The following is a 16925-nucleotide window of genomic DNA, read 5'->3' on the forward strand; positions in this document are numbered from 1 at the left end:
ATGTTGTTTTATTGCTGTGCAGAGAATTTAAGCATGAGAGCGAATCACGAGACCACCGCGTGCCCGCAGCACCCAGAAGTGCCGCCGCCTGCGCTAAACTTGAGCACAGTGGCGCTTCTGCTTTCATTGCGTCCTTATTATCAATTGACCCAGATTGCCACACGGGCTCCAGAACTATCTGTCAAAGCTAAAACAAAAAACAAACAAATCGGTAAAAGACGGAGAATTCTCCAAGACCAACAATTTTAAAGTAGAATAAGTCTCTCAGTGTATTTAAAAAAAATGTTATACTGAAGCTATCCAATACATAAAACACTTCTTACCATTAATGCGACTTCTGGTGCTGCGTGGTTTTAACTTTAGCAGCCATAGGTTCCCGACCCCTGCTCTACGTACATTCTTATATATAAATAAGAACCATTCTAAGGGTAGGAAAGACAAATGACTGTTACTGTACTGCAAGTGCACATTTTTATTAATGTATTTATGGGCAGTGTGTTAAGTTTTTACGGATATAAAAATCATAAATCGGGCCAAATTCTACACACTGGACCTTTAATACATCCATGGTGGTAATGCACCGGTAATGGTGGCGCCACAAGATGGCGACATACACAAAGCGTTCATTGGATAAGTTTTGAGTCTTAGTTATTTGCTTTTTGCTGATGGACACATTCTCCAAAATAATTATGGAAAAACAAAATCTCCTGAACATTGTGGACCAGTGGTTCTCAACTGGTGGAGTCTCAGGACAGTCATCATTTTTTTTCCTTATTAAGTTGAAAAATGAAAACGCTAGGCCACTTTTTTTTTTATCATGTCTAGTCAATGAATTATTGTAGTTATTGAAATTATTGAATTGAATTGTGTCTCCTGTATATTAATAATTAAAATAATAATAAATGCCTATTTTCTCTGTGAATGCATATATACATATAAGTATGTATATGTATATGTATATATATATACATATATATATATGTATATATATATACGTGTGTGTGTGTGTGTGTGTGTGTGTGTGTGTAATATATATATATATATATAAATATATATATAGAAAATATTTTAAATTCAATTATATTATTATATATGTTTTTTTTTTTAAAGGGAAGCTGCCCACAAAGCAGCGACCCAATCAAAACAGCTCTTGGTATGATCATAACTTTAAACTAACAGGAACTTCAGATTGGTTTCTTTGTTTTGCTTTGGTCATGTTCTTGGAACACTTTGCATTCACTTTCCTCTCTTTCGACTGAGACATTTTGTGGCACTGAAGGTGGCAAATAGGAGACGTAATGGGGTTGATAGAACGACAGGGTAGCTTCAGAGTGTCGGTACTTGGGCTTTCTTGCACAGCCCCGGTATTAGCAGTTTGTTTGCGTAGCAGAAACACCACGTTTAGAACAGAAAGGCCAGAAATTTCCTTTAATCGAAAAATTGAAGCTCGTTTTCATACTTTGCAAAATCATCTCCCGGGCTGGAAATACCCATCCGGCCCACGGGCCACGCCCCTGGTGTAGATCATGTCTTCCAGACGACCATTTGCAATAACTGAAGCGGCGCTCTCTCCCCTCCCCCACCACCGCAGGGACAACGACATCACCGGCGTGCTGGACCACACCTTCTGCGTGGAGCACAACGCCTACGGCGAGATCATCCAGCACGAGCTCAAGCCCAACGGCAAGAGCATCCCCGTCACCCAGGACACCAAGAAGGAGTACGTCCGCCTCTACGTCAACTGGCGCTTCCTGCGGGGCATCGAGGCCCAGTTCCTGGCGCTGCAGAAGGGCTTCAACGAAGTCATCCCCCAGCACCTCCTCAAGGCCTTCGACGAGAAGGAGCTGGAGGTAGGAAGCGCTGACTTCAAGTGTCCCCTCCCCCCTCCCTCCACCTGCCTGCTCGACGCATCCCGCTTTCTCTCCCTGCCGTGCAGCTGATCGTGTGCGGCCTGGGCAAAATCGACATCAACGACTGGAAGTCCAACACGCGCCTCAAGCACTGCACCCCCGACAGCAACATCGTCAAGTGGTTCTGGAAGGCGGTGGAGTCGTTTGACGAGGAGCGCCGAGCCCGGCTGCTGCAGTTCGTCACCGGCTCCTCCAGGGTTCCCCTGCAGGGCTTCAAGGCCCTCCAAGGTAAAGACGTCGCCTGCACCGTCCAGCTGTCTGTCCCAGATCTGGACTCTGGAGGGCGCTCATCTGCTTCTACCTGTGTGTGTGTGTGTGTGTGTGTGTCAGAGAGATGGTGTTGCACAAAGCACACTGAGGGGAGACAATGAACCCTATAATTATGTACCACTAATGTAAAAAAAAAAACAACAAATGGAGGAGATGAATGACTGCAGTTTGCTCCTGAAATAACACAATTTCTCAGTTATATATTATTATTAAAGAAACTGATCCGTCTGAGGACACTGATCACGTTAGTGAGTTCTCAGTAATAATAATCAACAACGACTTGGCAACGTTGGCTAGAATTGGGTTTTTAGCCTCAGCTCAATGAGTTGTACTATTTTCAGAACAGGCCTGCAGGGGGCGACTCATGTGGTCCTTAGAGGTTCAGGGGGAGGGGTGGCACCAGGTTGGTGGCCACTTGTGGTCGGATCCCACACCCCCACCACCCCTCACTACATATTCAAATGCCCCACATGCATCATTTCCATTTGAAAAGATAAGCGCTCGTTGTTTTTAAACCACTGGGGGGCAGTAAAGCACAAGAACCGAGGCTAGTTTACCAGGAAAAGAATAAGAATGAACTTCCTGTCTGCGGACTGTAGCAACACAATACAGACGGGTCGCTGAACAAGTTTGAGTCTCTCAGGGGTTTTTTTTTTTCGTCCTTGAGCATCAGCCGGCTTTGTTGTGGACAAAGCCGGCTGATGCTTCTCCGGCACCGACTAAAGAGGGAAAAAAAGATGTAATAGAAGGAGGGCTGCAGCTTTTGTCTCTGCTCTGATAGCCGCGGCACCCCAACGATCTACGATCTACGGTCGCTCTACTTGTAACAAAAAAGATTCCAACAGAAATGATTTGGTTTCGCTTCTTGTTTTTAACTTTATAATGACGCCACCAGACGGCAGGCGGCGGGGTGGGGTGGGGTGCGACTACGGGCCAGTGGTGGCGCCCCACCCCACCGCCCAAGTACTTACTTCTGCTTACACGGGAGAAGTGAGAAGAGTAGGCGGGCGGTCGTTAATGCGGACAAAGACCACGTTTCTGTTCACACGTCGGTGATCAGAAGTGTCGAAACCGCCTCCCCCGGGGTGGTTTTTAGTGATCGGATCGCAATCCGCATGCGGGCTCGTTCCCACGTGGGTCACTTCATGTGGTTTTTGCCGATCGGATCACGAAAACCGCGAGAAGTGACGACGTGGGAACAGGGCCCTAGAATGCCCAGGTAAACATAATGTGTTCTTGAAGCCATGAAAATAAATGCAGACGGCAGGAAGTCACTACCTCAGTTCAGGAACGCTCACATGAAGGCTCGGATTAAAGGAAGAGCTTTTAATAAGTGAGGGCGTGGCGGTGAAACAGGAAGGACGACTGGTTTCCAACCAACCGAGGTGCCTGCCGGCTGTTGCTGACGATGTGGAAGGACGTACTGCTTTCTATGTCAATACAGAGACAAAACTGGTTTGAAGATCATAAAACAACAATGATGGTTTCAATCGTCATTTTTAATGAGGATGTTGGAAGAAATTCAGTTTAGAAAGAAAGTCAGACACCTGTTGCATCTTTAAACTTGACACTTTGGTGCATCAACAGAAGAATTTTCTTATATTAATTCTTGTAAATATTCTTTGCAGCCGGATAATCTTTAGTTGCAATTCAGTTTAAATCCATACCAGCAGCCCCAGTGAATGCGGGATGAGCCGCGATGAAAAACTTAATTGTGTATATAATGTCTGTATGATGACACTTACATACTCTTGAGTATTATATTTTAATACATTATTGTGTGCAGGATCAACCATGAGGTTGAAAACCCATTCCCTCATTTAGGAAAGGCTTCTAAACCCCGTTCTGGTCTCTTAAGCTGGCGGTGCCTGAAGTAAGCTGGTGACTTCCTGCTGTCTGTCAGAGTGGCTCCTTATGAGCAACCTGTGAGAACCATTACTTCCATGATAGGGCACCACGTCCTCAGAATGACCTTAAACGAACACAGTCAGCCATGCTGGTTGATCCATCAGTTGGTATGAGGGGATTTGAATAAGTTTACAAAGAGCCTTTTAATTTGAAACCTTTTGAAATTTTATGAGAATAGAGATGTGTATAAAAAAAAATACTTCCTGTCTAGAAGCTTATATTCTTGTTTGGATCTTTTTCCAAACCGAGTTAATGTATCAAATGTTGGATGGAAAAAGGTTTGCCATCATTATTATTATCTTTCTATTCTTGATGTGTTATTCTTGATTATTGTTATTTATTCGTGCACTCCTTCTATACTGTGAATGTTGTTTTCCTGCACTTTTCACAATCTTTCTTTAGCTTTGCCACTTTTACATTTCACTGCACGTCCTTTGAGCCTGTGACCAATGAAGTTCTTGAATCTTGAATCTTAAAAAAATTCAACCAAAAATCGCTGTTTCCGCAGGTGCTGCTGGACCGCGGCTCTTCACCATCCACCAGATCGACGCCAGTCCCAACAACCTGCCCAAGGCCCACACCTGGTAAGGAACACGTCACGTCTTCAACCGCATTCATCAGCAGTTTGCATTTTGGAGACGAGTGTTTTTAAAAATGCCCCCCCCCCCCACTTGCTGTTCTTTCCAGTTTCAATCGGATTGACATTCCTCCCTATGAACACTATGACAAACTCTACGACAAGTTGCTCACTGCCATTGAGGAGACGTGCGGCTTCGCTGTCGAGTGAGTTCCCGCAGCGTCAACAGCAGCAGGAGGCGGCCCGCTGAGGCATCCGCCATCCGGTGCCGCCTCGCCAGGGGAAGCTGGAGGAGAACACGGAGCCAAACTGAGAGAGGGAGGGTTGGCCGAGAGGGTCAGAAGATGTCATCTGACCTTTTTTTTTGTTTTTGTTTGTTTGTTTGTTTGTTTTCAGAGCCTCCAGCCCTCTCTAATGTATTTTTTTTAATTATTATTATTATTATTATTATTATTATTATTAATAATAATAAAAAAAAAAAGGATCTATTCAGCTGCTAATAACTCAAGACTTTTTACTAACTTGAGGAACCTGCAAAATATGCCGGCTCTTCCTTTTTCTGAAGTTCATTATAGCAATTTTGTGAAAAGAAAGAAAGAAAAAAAAAAAGACTGTTTCATGTAGCAACGATCCACCTGGCGAGGTCAGCAGTCCACCACTCACTAACTGTACAGGGTTATTAACGCTCACCACCACGACCACTTGAGAACACTACATTCTGGATGCAGCGGGTGAACGACTCGGGCTCTTTGCTGCCCCCCCCCCCCCCTCCACCCCCGACAGTCGTCTTCCTGAGGCAATCAGCAAGGCAAAGCCTGGACCCCCACCCTGAAGATCACTACAGGGAGCTGAAACGTAGCTCCAGCAGCCAGGTGCTGCCCCCCCACCCCCCAACCCCTGAAAACTGGGTTGCACACTCAACAGCTGGTTTTTCTGGTCTCATCCAATGAGTGAATAGCTTGAAATGTGTTATTTTTATATAACAGGGACATTAAAAAAAAGAAACAGTTAAATTCTATATAATATATATAATTTATTGCTGTCATATTTCAGACCCCTGGGCCCCTTTCCTCTGCTCCTGAGAATAACACAATGTTAAATGTTGCTGTTAAAGAAAAAACACCAACACAAAAGAACAAAGATGCCAGATTGGCTAAAAAAAAAAGAAAAAAGAAAAAAAGAAAAAAATCTCACACAACGATGCTGTTTATCTCCGTACGTGACCTCTCTCTCTCTCTCTCCAGGTGTGCAAGTGTAGAAGGAGCAAAGAAAAAAATCCTTAACATACAATGTCCTGAGTGCCATAATGACTTTGATCGAATGAATCTTCGGAAATGTCCAACAGACCCTTTAACTTCTTCATTACGCCGATGATGTGGTGGTATCCCCTTTTTTCTAAAGTAATTCTTTCATAACTGTGCTTTATAAATGCCATTCTCTTAAAAAAAAAACAACAAAAAAAAACATACCATTTAAAGCGATGGTATTGTGTGTAAGTGAATCCGTGGGCTACATACACTCACTCACCCCCCTTGTTTGTGGCGCCTGTTCATCACCACCAACCACCATCTATCCATCTATCTATCTATCTATCTACCTATGTGGTGCTATACAGCATTAATGGCCCATTTACTGACAACGTTTTCACACCATTGACATACTACTTGTTTGGCGTGCACACTGCCCCCCCACACCCCCTGCTCACAATTTTTATTTGTGGCCACTAAACATGCAAGACTTCCAAGAGCTCTACCTTGTAACATTCTCAGGAGAACGTCGTCGTCGTCGTCGTGTAGTTTGTCGCGTCCTTTAATTTGACAGCGGAGGGCTGAGGCCGACCTCTGACCTGGATTTCCTGAATGTCGCCGCGGTCGAAGAATCCCCCACCACTCACTCTATACGCCCACCGCCGACCATGATAACCGAGTCATCATTGCATGTGTGTATATGTGCTCGTGGTTGAAAGGGAACCTAATGAGATGCTAGCTAGCCTGCTGCGCCACTTCCACGGTGTTCTTTCTTTGATTTAGTGACAATGGGAGGGAGTGTTTATCTGCAACTACGACAAAACAAAACAAAAACAAAAAAGTTAAATTCTTGAATGTTTCCAAAAGATGCTGCCTGTTTAGCAATCTCCATGACCGTGGACTGTTCTTAACATTTGCATACACGTCGTTTTTTTGTTTTCTTCTGTTTTTTTTAAAGGAAAAAAAAAAAATCACCTGTTCATTTTATTTGTTGTGGGCTAATGTGTATGCAAACGTGGTAAGTGTCCTTAGATGGTGCTTTGTACAATAATAAGATATTGTTCATATATGTGGATCAAGCGACCTGTAATTTATCTTTAACTTAAGTCAAAGGGTTTTGTTAAAAAAAAAAAAAAATGCTAGGAAGAAATTGCACACACACACACACACACACACACACACGGAAAGTGAGGCGGCTGCGTGTATTTAACTGGGACTTCTTTAACGAAATAATCATTTGCCTTTAAAGTCCAGTGCACAAGTTGATGGCTCTATTGTCTGTTCCTCCACCACGCCGCTCTGCATCTCACCCCGTAGCCGCCTCTCACTGAAGACATGAACACTTTCTTAAAACAAGTGAGAGGTTGTGTCCTCTCATTCATCACCTCTTTTGTTATTATTATTTTTTTTTTTATAACAGCATGATCTCCAAGCAGGATTATATCTCTCATAGCTGACTGATGCAATTTGATCTCTGTTAACACTATCATTTTGTAAGAGTATTTTATTTTTGTGTGTAATTAGTTCTAATTATTAAACTTGCTTTTGTCTAACAATGTAAAGGCCATGTCCAAGTTGCATTTTGTGTGGTTTTTATTGTTTTCAAATCCGGTTGGGAGAGGGGTTATCTAAAAAGCTTTTGCTGGGGGCCTGTTTGCATTAAATTGGTTTTTGGTGAGGCTTGATTATTTTTTTTGGGTGGGGGAGTGGGCGGTGTAAATACATGTTGAGTAGACCACGGGAAGTGGATTAAGCATCACAATGGAGGACCACCCCGACCCCCAGCTGAGATGAGTTGAAATGGGTTGGGGGTGGGGGGGGAGTGTAAAACCCAGTGTTGAGCTGCAAACTTAATGGATTTATATTTGCATTTTCAGTCTGGTTAAGACCACATTCTGAGTTTTACGCTATATAGCGTCCCTCGTGGACCAAGTGTTTAGTGGGCAAACTTTTTGACTGGTGGGCCGCAATGGGTTGTAAAATGTGACAGAGGGGCTGGAGCAGGAGCAGATGGATGGAGTGTTTTGGTGAGCCGCCTCATAGGGGAATAAATACATGATACGTATAAAACGTGCTTTAATGCCAATTGAAAATGAACAAAAGCATCGCAACAAAATATCTCTTTGAAGCCCCACAATATTTAGGTTTTTATTGAAATGACTTTTAAAACACTGAAAAATGGATGAAATACAGCTATTAAATGACTTACTGACTATTAATATAATTTCCTCAAGTTCAGATCAAAAAGCTTGACAGGCCACATATGGCCCCCTGGCCGTAGTTTGCCCACTCCTGTTCAAACGTGACAACTCCATTGGCCTATATAACCCACAGGCGACGTATAGAAGTCAGAATGTACACGAAATTTAAACATAAATTACAAGTTGCCATTACTTCTTTTTAAAAAATGTTCCCCTTAGAAACCTTTTTAGATTTGTATACGGTAAAATTCCCGGCCGAGTGACGTCAATTGAAAACAAAAAACATCGCCTCTCCCATTTGGGTTGGCCTTGATTACGTCATTTACTGTAATTCGCCGGTAATACGGTCACGGCTGGTGTTATGCCGAATTTTGCTACTATGAGGGGGAACATCGCGGGAACGCGCTCACTTAAAGCAGAAGCGAGCCGCGATCTTTGGTGTACTTGTTGAGGAAGATGTCCAGCAATAAAGGACCATTTAGTCTCACGTTGAATGATAGCAAACAACGTCCGCGTGTTTCGTTTCAGTTGTTACTGCCGTTTTAGCCGGAGACGTTAAATAAAAATCACTTAATAGTGATACATGAATCGCCATGAATCGCCATGAACAGAAATAATAATAATAATAATAATAATAATAATAATAATAATAATAATAATAATAATAATAATAATTATTATTATTATTATTATTATTATTTTCCCGGAGATAGTGATTTACTTTATGGAAGGTAACCATATAGTACTCATCTTGATTTTAACCTTTATCTCAGAATTCTAGATTTAAAAAAAAAAAATAGATCTGGGTTTCTGACTTTAAACTCGGTCTAAAGTAAAAAGCAAAGCCATAAAACAACTCACAGTATGGCCAGACTCCCCTCCTGCTGTGTGCAAACTGTAGCTAATCTTTGAGGAAAAAACAGAATTTAAAGTCCCTGGTTCTCTCAGATCAACAACTCCCGCGAGATGCATTCAACTCTCGGCAGGCAGATCTCGCTGTAACACCTGGCGTACTTTGCATATCCATCCGCCAACCTTGTTTAGAAATAGATTTTATTGTAAAATATACGCTGCATAGATTTAACAAAGATCAGGAAGAGATTTGTATCTTTAAGTTGTTTTTTATTCCGAAAAACAAACCTTAATCGTTGAATTGTGTGTGTTTTCTATTCACTCCGAATTTGTTGATTTGGACTTTATTTATTGGAATTACTATATATATATATTTAATAGAAGGTAAAAGGTTGTCCATGTATAGGTTGGCTTCAAATTGGTCTTAAATGCAAATTTGAGAACTACTTTGCTGTTTAGCAATACGTACATATACGCGGAAACGTTAGAACCGTATGGCGGATGAATACATCGGAAGGTAGAACGCGCTATATAAGCCGGACCTTGATTTTACACTACCGGCATTTGAGTCCAGTTGTCGATTCATCCCAACAGTCGGCAGCTTGTCCACAAACCAAGTCTTGTTTTTTTCATTTTTTAAATACTTAAATTATTTACAACATGCCTGGATACTCAGACAGAGACCGCGGAAGAGATAGAGACAGAGGGTGAGTAACATTTTTCCGTTCTCGAGTTGTGGCCCCGCTCGGTGGTTTCGCTAAAATGGCTGACGAGATTTTTTTTTCTCGTTTTTTTTTTTTACCGCAAGAAAATCGAATGTCTTTTTTGGAAAATTCCACTCGTATTTAATTGAAACCAACGCTCATCGACGGGCGTTTCAATGACGACGCCATTTGACTCGAATCAAGTCATATATCTGTCTTTTATCGTCCGCTTCCGAGTTAAGCCGGTAAAGCGAAGCTCGCCGCCGTTTGTCTTTGGCTCGGGGCCTAGTTTGGCCTCGTGTTCCGGCATAGCGGCGTCTAGGCTAGCTTCCGGCTAGCTCCCGGCTAACGCAGCACCTCGGCGGTTCGTGTCGTCTGAGAAAAAAAAAGAAAGTATATTTACATATTATGTAAACCCCCAATATACAGTGGACATCGTTCATTTTGCATTCTCAAATGTGATCTGAATTTTTAACTCCGGCTTAAGCTAACGTTTTAAGTACCGTCGTGTGCCGGATGAGCTGCGGTCCACATCTCCGGCTCCCAGTCACACAGCTGGCTGGGCGGCTCGGCGCCATGTGGCGGTGTGGATGCGATGTACAAAATGCCGGCTGTGTTCCATTGTTCCACCGCTGGGTGGAAAGTGCATGGCAGCTACGAAATTCGAAACGTTTGTTCGGTTCTTTATCGTCTTGCCGTTCCCCCACTTCAAATGTGGTATTCTGAACGTCGGGAAACGTGAGTTTGTTTTTTTTTTTTCCACTTGTGGTAACGACACAATTTAATGGCAGGTATGGCGGCGGACCTCCTCGCTTTGGGGGCAACCGCGGCGGAGGCGGTGGGAAATTCGGCAACCCCGGAGACAGACTGCGGAAGAAACAGTGGAACCTGGACGAGCTGCCCAAGTTTGAGAAGAACTTCTATCAGCAGCACCCGGACGTCGCCCGCCGGTCTATGGTATGGTGACGGCACTGTTGCGTAACCGTGTTAAAAATGTGCTTCCCCCGCCGCCGCTACACGTGTTGGGAGTTACGCAATCGGCAACAACCTCTGGTTTTAACTTGTTCACATGTTTCAATTCTCGCAGCAAGAGGTCGAACAATACAGAAGGGCCAAAGTCATCACAGTCAAAGGCAGAGAATGTCCAAACCCCATCACCAAGTTTCACGAAGCCGCCTTCCCCTGTAAGTATGACATAAGGTCAAGTGTAATAATAAATAATAAATAATAATTATAATTAAATAATTAAAAAGATCTGTTTTGTTTTTAAAACGTTTTTAATTGCTCCGCTTCCTCAGCTTATGTGATGGATGTGATCAACAAAATGAACTGGACGGAACCCACCCCGATCCAGGCTCAAGGCTGGCCTCTTGCCCTCAGTGGCAAAGATATGGTTGGAATTGCACAGACTGGCTCTGGCAAAACTCTCTCAGTAAGTTTCAATCTTACTCTCCTATTCAACATCTGTGTTGTATTGTTTTTTTTTTAATCCCCACCCACTCGCATCATAGTCACCGTTTTGACATGAATGTCTTTTTTTCTCCTCTCCCCAGTATCTGTTGCCAGCAATTGTCCACATTAACCACCAGCCTTTCCTCGAACGTGGAGATGGTCCAATTGTAAGTAGTCACAGGACATTTTTTTTTAACGATGCACATTTCAAGTAGTCATTGAAAGTGCTGTACACGAAATGGCAACACACAATGTCATAATGTTTTAATACAAAAATTCCTTTTGCATTGCAGTGTCTCGTCCTCGCGCCTACCCGTGAGCTGGCACAGCAGGTGCAACAGGTGGCTGCTGAGTATGGCAGAGCTTCTCGCCTGAAGTCTACCTGTATCTATGGAGGAGCACCCAAAGGACCTCAGATCCGTGATCTGGAAAGAGGTACTGTAGCCTCTGTTTCAGCATAATGTAGCGAGCCAGCCACCCTCTCCCCAAGTTTTGGGATGATGAAATAACTTATTAACCCCCCCGCCCCCCCAAGGTGTGGAAATCTGCATTGCGACTCCAGGAAGGCTGATCGACTTCCTTGAATCAGGAAAGACAAACCTCCGCAGGTGCACCTACCTCGTGTTGGATGAGGCTGACAGAATGCTGGACATGGGCTTCGAGCCTCAAATTCGAAAAATTGTCGACCAAATCAGAGTAAGTCTTCTTTTTTTTAAAAGAAAAGAAATTCCACTCACTGTGAAATGTGTTGGAGAGATGCTGTTGGGACCAAGTGTAGATCAGATTTGTAATCGATTCCCACTTGCTCAACCTCCTTGAAAACGTACAGCCGGATCGTCAGACTCTGATGTGGAGCGCCACATGGCCCAAAGAGGTTCGCCAGCTGGCTGAAGACTTCTTGAAAGAGCACATCCAGATCAACGTGGGGGCGCTGCAGCTGAGCGCCAACCACAACATTCTGCAGATTGTGGACGTCTGCAATGACGGAGAGAAGGAAAACAAGTGAGAGGCTACATGCGCAATCAATCATTTATTTAATTTTTTTTTTTATTGAGGCATTTGATGTCTTTAATTAATCTTATTTGTCACTTTAGACTCATCCGCTTGCTCGAGGAAATCATGAGTGAGAAGGAGAACAAGACCATCATCTTTGTGGAGACCAAAAGGCGATGTGATGACCTCACCAGGAGGATGAGGCGGGATGGGTAAGTGTTGAAACGAAGTTTGTCTTCATTTACAAAAAAAAAATCCTTTCGTTCACTGTGTGAAGTAACATTGACCCTTTGGATTTTTCCAGCTGGCCAGCCATGGGCATCCATGGAGACAAGAGCCAACAGGAGCGAGACTGGGTTCTCAATGGTAAGTGGAAAAAAAACGTAAATTATTTCCAAGTCTTAACTCTTTGATGGATCCACCTAATGACTGTGTTGTCTTGCAGAGTTCAAATACGGAAAGGCTCCCATCCTAATTGCTACTGACGTCGCCTCCAGGGGTCTAGGTCAGTATCCTCCCTGAGTGCCCCCACAAATTTGAGAGAGACAAAAGAAAGTGTTATGTGCTTTCTTTAACACTTGTGCTTTTTTTTTCTGAGTTTCTCCCCTTCCCTGAAGGAGCGGTCTGTGTGGCAGGGCCTTGGCATGACAAGCCCAGGTTCTCCAGAGGGGGAAGGAGGATTCTTGGAGGTGTCCTGACTGGCGAGGCACGGGCCTCCCAGTCGTGCAGATATACAGAGGTGACCAGGCCCTAGCGCTGGCCTGTCTAAAAGCGAAAAGCAAACGGTGGGGGACAAGTGGAGGGCTGGTCTCGGCTCCTCCCCCACCAGCTCGTCTGTTCTCTGGCCATGGTTTGGACTGCTGCACACACCCACCCGGCTCTCTAACTGTCCCAGCTCTAAGCCAACCACCACCAGCCTCCTATTGTCACGCATGCAATTTTTTTCTCTCCATTTTTTGGAAGCACTGCCCTGCAAAACCATTTGATGTTTTTGGTCCCTTTTTTTTAAACCCCCTTTTGGGTTTTTTTTTTGTTTACTTTTTTTGTCGTGGAGGTGGTATTTTTTCCATTTTTTTTTTCCTTGCCTTGACTCTGTGGAAGCATGGGTGGCATTTTAACACGGCAGCTCCGTAATCTTGTGTCGGAAGAGCAAGCGTTAGAGATTGGTTCAGTACGCTCACCTCTGTAATGACATGGCTACTGGCGCTTTTTGGTGACAGTGGGACATGCTAGTGGGACAGAATCCAAGCTCACACTCCTCCCTCGCCTGCGTTTCAAAGTCATGTCGAGACCTGCCAACGCTGAGAGACAGTTGTGACAGACGCGCTGGGCGCTCCGGACTCGTGGGGGGCCGACGTTCTCTTTGTGGGCTCCCTACAAAATGGGGGCTTTTTCCCCCCAGCTCTACGGGGGGGTGTTTTTCCTTGGCAAGAGTCGCCGCCACGCTGCTAGCCTTTTGAACGTTGCGCTCCGCTATCAGACGACGAAAACGGGTCGAGTGCGTTTTTAGCCGGCCCGCTGTGCAGGGGCGCCCCCCCGATGGTTGTTTGACTAATGGGGAGTTTGCTGCAATGGGAACGGACTAGTGAATGCATACTCCAAGAAATGGTAAGACTTTGGATCCATTGTTTGCGTGGACAGGGGTGGTTCCGGTTCCGACAGCGGAGCCAGGAGGAAGGGGGCGGGGCTTATGCGGGTAAGCCGGACGTAGAAGCCAATGGAGTGTGCATCGTTTCTCTCTTCCCACCGTAGTCTCCCCACGGAGCAGTGTTCTCGTCTAACCTGTGTAGTGTCTTTGGTTGTACTGTCCTTGGTGCTGCAACAGCGTAGTTTCCCAAGATGGGATCAATAAAGTTCATCTGCTCTATTCTAACCAATGGTCTCTTCCAGCTGTGCTGATTATTATTCTCTTTAACCAGCCTGCCAACCCCCCCTCCCTCTGTGACTCTGGTACTAACGCTGTGATATTGTTGATGTGGTGGCGCTGGCGGGCACGCCTCGTGCGTCCTCCTCCTCTCTCTCTCTTTCTCCCTCTCTCTCTCTCTTTCGCTCTCTCTCTCTCTCTCTATCTATGCCACACGTCAACGCCCACTCCTTGCAGATGTGGAAGACGTGAAATTTGTCATCAACTTTGACTACCCCAACAACTCTGAGGACTATATCCACCGCATCGGCCGCACGGCCCGCAGCCAAAAGACGGGCACGGCCTACACCTTCTTCACGCCCAACAACATGCGGCAGGCGGGCGACCTCATCTCTGTGCTCCGCGAGGCCAACCAGGACATCAACCCCAAGCTCCTCCAGATGGCGGAAGACAGAGGAGGTAAATCTAATTGGTGAGATACAGAAACGGTGCGGCAGTAAGCAAGCGGCACCTTTCCTGAAGCTTGACTCTCTTCATTTCTTCCTCCTCTCTCGATCTCCCACAAGTGGCTAGTCAGTCAATCTGGTCTTCAACTTCTTTGTTTAACCCACTTGATGGGTGCAATTGCGCCACCTGCTGTGCTGGAGTGTGGAACAGAGTCACCACCTCCTCTTTCCCTCTATTATAATAATTAAAAAAAAAATCTTTTTATTCCTCCTGATTTTTCTTTAAGAAAATGTTTTTTATGTCGAACTTTTCAATCTTATTTAATATCACTTTCACTACCACTTTACCTTATCTTTTTCAGCTGTCCTCTGGTTATTTCATATTTTTCACGTTCACATACAGCAGGGGTGTCAAACTCTCTCTCTCACAGTGGGGCCAATATTTAAAACTTGGACAAAGCCCGCAGGCCAACATGAATATTTATTTTATTTAAAAAAAAAATCTTCCTCCAGATATAACGGTGAGCCTTTACATAATGTCCAAGCTTACCAATACCATTTATAACTTGATACTTTTATTTCAATTAAAAAAAAAAAAAAACTCACCAAAATCCAAACAACGTAAATGAAAATCTATAGACCTTGTTTTAAACGCAGCCTTCTGGTTTCACACCAGCCGGGCGGCTCTAGTAGTGATTTTGTATTTGGCCTCGTGGGCCAAACGTAAGTGCACTGTGGGCCACGGGCCAGAGTTTGACACCTGTGTCATGCAACATGATGTCCCGTTTCCCCTGTCCTTCACACACTCACACATCCCAGATGGATGTTTTCCCAATACTTGTAAAGTATTTCTTAGTGTTCGATGTCCTGGTTTCAGTCTTATTAAGTGGCTGTTTCTCTCTCTCTCGCTCTCTCGTCCTCCCCCCCCCCCCCCCCCCCCCTGTCCAGGTCGTTCAAGGGGCGGCCGCGGTGGTGATTATGACCGCAGGGACAGATACGGCCGGCGGGACTTTGGTGGTTTCAGGGACCGGGACAACGGGCGCGGCGGCTTTGACGGCAGCAAATCGTTCGGCGGCGCAAACTCTGTGAACGGCGGCTACGGAGGCAGCAACGGCAACAGCAACGGCTTCGGCGGTGGCGGCGGCGCCGCTGCCGCCTACAACGGCAACGGACAGTCTGCTTTCGGCGGCGTTGGCGGCGGCGTCCAGGCCGGAGCCTTCGGCGGCCAGAGCGGCTTCCCCGCGCAGCAGTTTGCCCCCGGTAAGAACGGCGCTCAGCAGCCAATGGCAGCACACCCCCAGTTCCCCTTCCCCCAGGCGCCGGCCCCCCAGCAGCACCCGGCCCCGCTGGTGCCCTACGCCATGCCCCCCCCGCAGTTCTCACAGTAACACACACCAACAAAACGACGCACCCAAACACTTGAAAAAGTAATTTATTGCTTTTTTTGTCTCGTTTTAAGTTTCACATTTAATCTAGAATTTTTTTCTTTTTTTTTTGTTTTGTATTTACACGCAACAGGTTACAGTTTAAACTTGTCATATGAAGATCTGCAGTGCAGCATTAGTGGCGTTGCACACCTTCCTTCCCCCTCCCCTCCTTACTATGTATTTAATTTGTTACATTCCTCAGTAATACTAAGTTTTGTACTAGGTAATTTCAAATGTATTTTTTTCCATGTGTAACATTGAAAGTGATGTAAAACTCGACCTTGGAAGTGCACTGCATGATCTTTGAAATAAAACAACAAAAACAAATTGCTTCTCTTTTTATTAACGAGGCTTTATTTTTGTCAGTCGGAGCCCTGAGGTATTGACTCAAGTCTACACACAATGACAGCCAAACATTTAACATTAAAACTCACACATAATTTAAGTCTTGGTAACCAACAAAACGTGCAGAATGAAAAGTTCTAGAAACGCCAACCAGAAATTAGACTTTTTTTTTTTTATTTTTTCAAATGAAATGTGACGTTTTACAGCAGTATTGTGAATTGGTAAAATGCCCCCTTGAGCTCTAGAAATCTTTAAATTAAGAAATGCACTAATGTTGGCCTCCATATGTAGACAAGAACGGGTATAACCGATCAGCACAAAAAGGAAAATGAAATTTAAATTATCAAATATTATGGAGGCAGATTTCTCAAAGTAAAAAAAATCAGATTAAATTTAGCCATATAAAAACAGTTGATTACAAAATGAAAAGTCGGATTAGGATCGGTTTTATGTTTTACTCCACTCGGAGAATAAAAAAAAAAGAGAAACTGTCTTCATGGAGTTCTACTTTTGACCACACGAGGGCTCTGTTGTCCATTGAAGTGCCACTGTTGAGGTTAAGACATACCGGCAGTAGTATTAACTATACAACTTCAGGGATGGTCGTCACCGACTATGCAGAAACTGTAGACAGTACACGCAGTACACAGTAGGTGTCGCCAACTCCTGACCTGTCGACTCGCCGTCGACTGCCAGGGACTCCCCCAGGTGATTCATCCTTGAACTTGA

At 44.6% G+C, this 16925-nt stretch overlaps 2 protein-coding genes across 3 annotated transcripts in view; both read left to right on the forward strand.

Moving 5' to 3' along the window:
* Positions 1-5121, forward strand: part of smurf2 (SMAD specific E3 ubiquitin protein ligase 2) — a 46450-nt gene extending 41329 nt beyond the window's left edge. Inside the window, exons 16-19 of the mRNA XM_076032518.1 lie at positions 1592-1850; positions 1937-2138; positions 4597-4672; positions 4776-5121. Coding sequence (XP_075888633.1) covers positions 1592-1850; positions 1937-2138; positions 4597-4672; positions 4776-4875 — 637 coding nt within the window. The 3' untranslated portion in view covers positions 4876-5121. The remainder of the gene's footprint in view (positions 1-1591; positions 1851-1936; positions 2139-4596; positions 4673-4775) is intronic.
* A 4387-nt stretch (positions 5122-9508) lies between these two features.
* Positions 9509-15818, forward strand: ddx5 (DEAD (Asp-Glu-Ala-Asp) box helicase 5). Of its 2 annotated transcripts, none has more exons than XM_076032520.1 (13): positions 9509-9672; positions 10461-10626; positions 10757-10853; positions 10968-11101; positions 11223-11288; positions 11415-11556; positions 11657-11817; positions 11951-12123; positions 12216-12326; positions 12419-12480; positions 12560-12619; positions 14216-14437; positions 15373-15818. In XM_076032520.1, the coding sequence occupies exons 1-13, from the start codon at positions 9626-9628 to the stop codon at positions 15810-15812; spliced, it is 1881 nt and encodes a 626-aa protein (XP_075888635.1). In that variant the 5' UTR covers positions 9509-9625; the 3' UTR covers positions 15813-15818. The 2 variants fall into 2 exon arrangements, with proteins under 2 accessions (XP_075888635.1, XP_075888636.1); XM_076032521.1 differs by having other exon boundaries at positions 14216-14450; positions 15373-15544.
* The last annotated feature ends 1107 nt before the right edge of the window (positions 15819-16925 follow it).

The sequence above is a fragment of the Nelusetta ayraudi genome, unplaced genomic scaffold (genome assembly GCF_046127955.1).
Source record: "Nelusetta ayraudi isolate G7.1 ecotype Tasmania unplaced genomic scaffold, CSIRO-AGI_Nayr_v1 ptg000034l, whole genome shotgun sequence".
Lineage (NCBI taxonomy): Eukaryota > Metazoa > Chordata > Actinopteri > Tetraodontiformes > Monacanthidae > Nelusetta > Nelusetta ayraudi.